General features: G+C 37.6%; 2 protein-coding genes across 2 annotated transcripts in view; one reads left to right on the top strand and one right to left on the bottom strand.

Annotated features, from left to right (window-relative positions):
- Positions 1–2234, top strand: part of LOC107294254 (cullin-associated NEDD8-dissociated protein 1) — a gene marked incomplete at its 5' end in the record, with an annotated part of 14105 nt that extends 11871 nt beyond the window's left edge. Inside the window, one exon of the mRNA XM_015823470.1 lies at positions 886–2234. Coding sequence (XP_015678956.1) covers positions 886–1113 — 228 coding nt within the window. The remainder of the gene's footprint in view (positions 1–885) is intronic.
- A 1145-nt stretch (positions 2235–3379) lies between these two features.
- Positions 3380–5587, bottom strand: part of RPL32 (ribosomal protein L32) — a 4111-nt gene continuing 1903 nt past the window's right edge. Inside the window, exons 2-4 of the mRNA XM_015823473.1 lie at positions 5251–5351; positions 4924–5105; positions 3380–3567 (exon numbers count right to left, since the gene is read on the bottom strand). Of these exons, the coding sequence (XP_015678959.1) occupies positions 3438–3567; positions 4924–5105; positions 5251–5346 (408 nt within the window). The 5' untranslated portion in view covers positions 5347–5351 and the 3' untranslated portion in view covers positions 3380–3437. The remainder of the gene's footprint in view (positions 3568–4923; positions 5106–5250; positions 5352–5587) is intronic.

Here is a 5587-nt window from a genome sequence, read left to right on the forward strand (position 1 = left end):
CTTTTCCAACAAGCGGGATTGGCCTAGGGAATTTTAGTGGGGTTTTTAAGGGTAATTTTAACGACTAGGCCTTTACGAATATTTTCTTTTAATTTGGTTTTAATTGATATTTGTTGTATGTTGTTTTATAAGGCTGTTAGCCGCCCTGAGTCCGGTGTGGAGAAGGGCGGGATATAAATCAAATTATAAATAAATAAATAAATAAAAATAAAATAATTATCTCTCTATTCTTATTTAAAATTTTAAATGACCTCACTTAGAGTTTTATCAACACTGGGTGATAAAATATGGTGGTGATACTACACATCTTCATCCCTAGCTATACGAACAGTGCGCTTGAGGCTTTTACCCAGGCCTGGCGACTGTGAGGGATGGGGGAGAACAGATTGTGACTCAACCCTGACAAGATTATGTGACTCTGGGCTTTTGCCCCCTTGGATGTAGATGTAATCTACATCCATTTCATCTACAATTCTTGATGGGATTGCATTTTCCCAGTGTTGGGCTTGATCTCAGCTCCTGCCTGAAGAGCAGGTGGTATCATGGCTAGGAATGATCTTTGTAGATTTGTCTTGTGCACTACTTATGGACCAGGAGTCTCTGCTATCACTCTTGCCTTTATTGGATTCCTACAATGTGCTGTACATTGGGCTGTTCTTGAAGAATTCGGAGATTTCAGCTGCTCTAGAATATGCAGAGATTAATGAATGTGGCTATTACATTTTAGACTTATTTAACATCTCCTAAGTGTTCTACACATGGGCAGGTATGTAAATTTCCTTTTCTTGACAGTACAGATGTATCAATGTGATTAAGACTGGTAATATTTTAATTTTGCCCGAGGATCTTTTAAAAATATTCTAATCATAATCATTTTTTTCCTAGGTAAAGGCTGGTTCTGTAAAGCAGGAATTTGAGAAGCAAGATGAATTGAAACGTTCAGCCATGAGGGCAGTAGCTGCTCTACTGACCATCCCAGATGCAGATAAAAGCCCTGTAATGGCTGAATTTTCTTCCCAAATCAGAGCCAACCCAGAAATGTCTTCCCTCTTTGAAAGCATTCAGAAGGATCCCACTTCATTATCAACAACAGAATCAATGGATCTGAATTAGAACTGTTGGGACTGTTTTGTCTGCTTCTTACAATCCACTGTTTCCAGCGCAGAAGCTAGAAATGATTTTAAACAGGTGTCATTTTAAAAATGACAATTATTTCTATCGAAACCAGTTAAGACTTCAGATATGAGAAACAGCAACCTTATTTTTCAGTTACCATTTATTCCTTAGTTCTGAAATGCACCATTTATTCCTTAGTTCTGAAATGCAATCATGCCAAGAGTCAACCTAATTACACCATTGACAAGTGTTATTTACCGCCCTTTCTATTATTATTATTAAAGTGAAAAACCATGATGTATTCTTAGAAATGATGAGACTGTCATGCTGTATCCCCAAATGAATCAACAAATAAGATGTGGCAAGTACATCAGTTAAATACTGGTGTTCGCGTTTGCTGATATTACAATTAAGTGATTTTTCATGGTGTTACAAGATTTTATAGCTATTGCCCTGCTTCCCTCATCTGAAATTAATATTAAACTACAGAAGTATCTCAACTGTCTTCCAAGTTTGAATGCCTTATGCTTCATGAATGTGGTTTGTCTGCCACTGTGTAATTTTTCTCTTATATAGACCCTCTTGCTAGAATTCTTTTTTAAAAGGAGCTAATACCAAAGCATTGATTATTTCAAAGTATATAAAATTAGCATGTTATCAAGAAACATTCATCTGGTATAAAATATGTAATAATGAATTGGCACCATTCATGTATCAAAATGGAAATACATCTGTAGTGTTCTCATTTTTTTTCGCTCAGCAAGGATCATATTGCTGTCTTGCAGCTTCTGATTACATTTCATTGGGTGGGGGGGGGAAGAGTCATATGCCACTTAATATGTGAATCACTTAAGTGCTCTATTTATAAAACAGGGTGTCCACCTTTTGCTGTACATGCATCAGAAGAAAATAAAGTCAAATATATAAATAATGGAATTTGGTTAATTATTGGTTTTCTATCCAACTAACTTTTGTATGGACGTTTACGAAAAATAACAATTTTGAAATCGCTAGATGTTCATTGTTATGATACAGACAAAGGAAAATGTTAACATACTGGAGCCAAAGAATCAGAATGAAGCCTAATTGTTTCCAACACTGAAACTGAATCAAGTATACAAGTTACAGCGAAATCCAAGTGGCACAATTCACAATAGCTTCAGGTATAGGAACATTCTATATGCTTTGTATGAATTTGAACTTGCCACTCTATACAAGGTAATTTTAAAATCTGGGCTTTTAAGCACGCTTAAATGTTAATGAAACAAAATAGGGAAGCTATTTTGAGAGGACAGAATCTTAATCAGTAGATGACATTTAAGTAATTCGGTTTAATGTACAGCGCCATCTTCACAAGTACCATTGCCAAGCCAGGTATCCTCTATGCTACCCTGTATGTGCATTTCATTTTTGTTCCCTAAATTAAGAATTTTTCATCCATATATATTCATTTTATTTATTTACTAAAATTCTCAGGCCAATTATCTAAAGCAGAGGTACCCAACCTTTTGGGCCCCAGGGACCGGTTCCGTGGAGGTTTTTCCATGGACCGGAGGGGGCGTGGTTTTGTGTGCTGCCTGCATCCCCCGGATGGGGCTTTGCCTGTTTGTGCAGCCCAGATGCTGGCATGCCACGAACCGGCACTGGTCCACGGACAGGGTTGGGGACCCCTGATCTAAAGTATAAAGAACTTGTTAAATTATATTTCTGCCTTCTAGGGTTTCAGCTATACTCCAATCTGTGTCACTTGCAAATTGAATCAAAATTTCTTTCAAACCTTTATCCATATAAGTATAATGTTGAACAGAGGATCCAGATCTGAACCCTATAGCACGTCTCTCAATAATGCTACATTGCTCACAGTAAAGTTTTCAAGCCAGCTATGTGGTACATCCATTTAACTATAATTAAATTCAGCCCACATTGAATTAGCTTGATAATCAAAATGTAATATGTCATTATATCTGAAAATCAATTATGTTCTACAACATAATTATGTTCTACAGCATTCCCACAATCTTTTGGAACTTGTTCAATGAAAAATGTAGGTGGTTAGTCTGGGTGGATTTTCTATTGACAGATTCATTCTGACATCTGGCAATCACCGATTTCCAACTGCATGCTTGACAATACATTCTTTTGCAATGTAACAAATTATCCTATTTGTGCAAATGTTTACGAGCAATCTCACTAATTTTAGAGCTGCCTTGTTTCAGAAATGAGGATTTCTTTCCTGGGGGCACCACCTGGTTCAATTCATGCCAAGAACACACATTTTCCAAATGTTATACTTTTATTAAATATAGCTGTTCCAAGATCAACTATTCATTTTCTTCGCTGCGCAGTCTGGCATTTGGATTGGTAACTTTGATAGCAAGCTGAGCTGCTCTCTCCACAATTATCTTCCGGTTCTTGGATGAAACATTATGAGCAATTTCTGCGCAAAATGACCTAAAAGCAACCACAAAACGATGTTACAAGCTCTTTGTTAATATAGTGAATGTTTCTAAGAAATTTTTCCTCAAAATGATTTTTATGAAGTGCCAGACAGCGGAAAAACTATCTACCCTAAGCAGAACATAAGCTAATCTACATATGCAACACACCTTCCTCCCCCTATTTTCCCCACAATCACCACCCTGTGAGATGAGTTGGGCAGAGTGAGTGACTGGTCCGAAGCCATCCAGCTAGCTTTCATGACTACCTCTGGGCCTTCTAGCATGGTGCCTTTAACCACTAGGCCAAAACTGCCTCTCGTTATTGTCCTGCCTCTGTTAGTGGGGAAGGCAGCAGTGGGCACAGCTTTGGCACTATAGATTATGTTCTCCAGGCTTGGCTGCAAACTCTGGGGAAGCTCAATTTTTTAGCCTTTTTTTCTCCTCAGTTTTACTGGGTGAATTAGATGTGCAAAATGAGTTAACTGCCCGGATTCAGTACAGATAATCCTCGACTTACAACAGTTCATCATTTAATGAATGTCCGAAGTTACAACATCACTGGAAAAAGTGACTTATGACCATTTTTCACACTTATGACGGCTGCAGCATCCCCATGGTTATGGGATCAAAAGCCAAGACACTTGGCAACTGAGTCATATTTACGATGGTTGCAGTGTCCCAGAATCGTGTAATCAGCTTTTGAGACTTTCTGTCAAGTAAAATCAATGTAGAAGCCAGATTCACTTAATAAACATATTACTAATTAACAACTGCAGTGATTCACTTAACTGTGGCAAGAAATGTCATAAAATGGGACTAAATTCACATAACTGTCTCACTTAGCAACAAATCTTGGGCTCAATTATGGTCGTATGCCCACAACACAACTGACTGCTGGAGTCAATCCTATACTATGTCTCATTGGATCTGTTTGGGATAAATATGTCCCCCACTGCCTTGGGATTAGTGTTCAAGATGATGTGGTATATATTATATAATGGGGGCTGAAGAAAAAAATGAGAATAAAATGCAATCACAGCCCACGATTTGTAGTCCTCATTGGTATTTTTCTAATCTTTTAAATACTTTGTCAATAATGACAATATAAAAATTGTTTTCATTTTTCTCAGCCATCTACTTTTACGGTATAATCTTTCAGCAACACTAAAGGATTTTGTAAAGGTGGTGAAGTAACAGAAAAGGACTCATCTTAGGCAGGAAGAACAAGACATTCTGAGGAAGAGAATAACAAAAAAGATACCTAGAAAAGGCTGGTTTAATGGATTACAATTCAGAATGACTTAATTTTACCATATAGCAACGCAACATGGCAGATCGTAAAGAATAATTACATTTTTTCCCAACTTACTTGTTGCTCATCATTAACACCTCCAGCTCTTTGACATTATGAACAAGAAACTTCCGGAATCCTGAGGGCAGCATGTGTTTTGTTTTCTTATTGCTCCCATAGCCAATGTTGGGCATCAAGATCTGGCCCTTAAACCTTCTGCGAACTCTGTTGTCAATACCTCTTGGCTTGCGCCAGTTACGCTACAAGAATTCAAAATCAATGGAAGAACTTTAACATAATGTTTTCGGAGACTGTCATTTTAAAGTCTTGAAGAACCACAATAAACCACCAACCAGAGTATTTTAACGTTAACCGAGGATTTACATTCACAAAAAGTACACCTACCTTGATTTTGACATAGCGATCAGATTGATGACGGATGAACTTCTTGGTCCTCTTTTTGACAATATTAGGTTTGATGAGAGGCCTCAGAGCTGGCATTGTAACTACAGAAAAAATACAGAAGGAATTATGGCCTGTAGGCTATAAATGAAGTATAAACATGTTGCAGAGTATCTTCCGCTTGTTAGCATGTTTCAGAGCCAGAAACGGAATGGGTGTTTTTTGCAACTTATATCCCTCCTGTGTCCAAAGCTGGAAGAGTACAAAAACTCTCCAGATGCGATCCTGGGAGGTTATTGATTTAAAATGTGAGTTCCTGATCTCTCGTTTCCCCATATTT

This window comes from Protobothrops mucrosquamatus, unplaced genomic scaffold, assembly GCF_001527695.2.
Source record: "Protobothrops mucrosquamatus isolate PMUCROS unplaced genomic scaffold, P.Mucros_1.0 scaffold1880, whole genome shotgun sequence".
NCBI lineage: Eukaryota > Metazoa > Chordata > Lepidosauria > Squamata > Viperidae > Protobothrops > Protobothrops mucrosquamatus.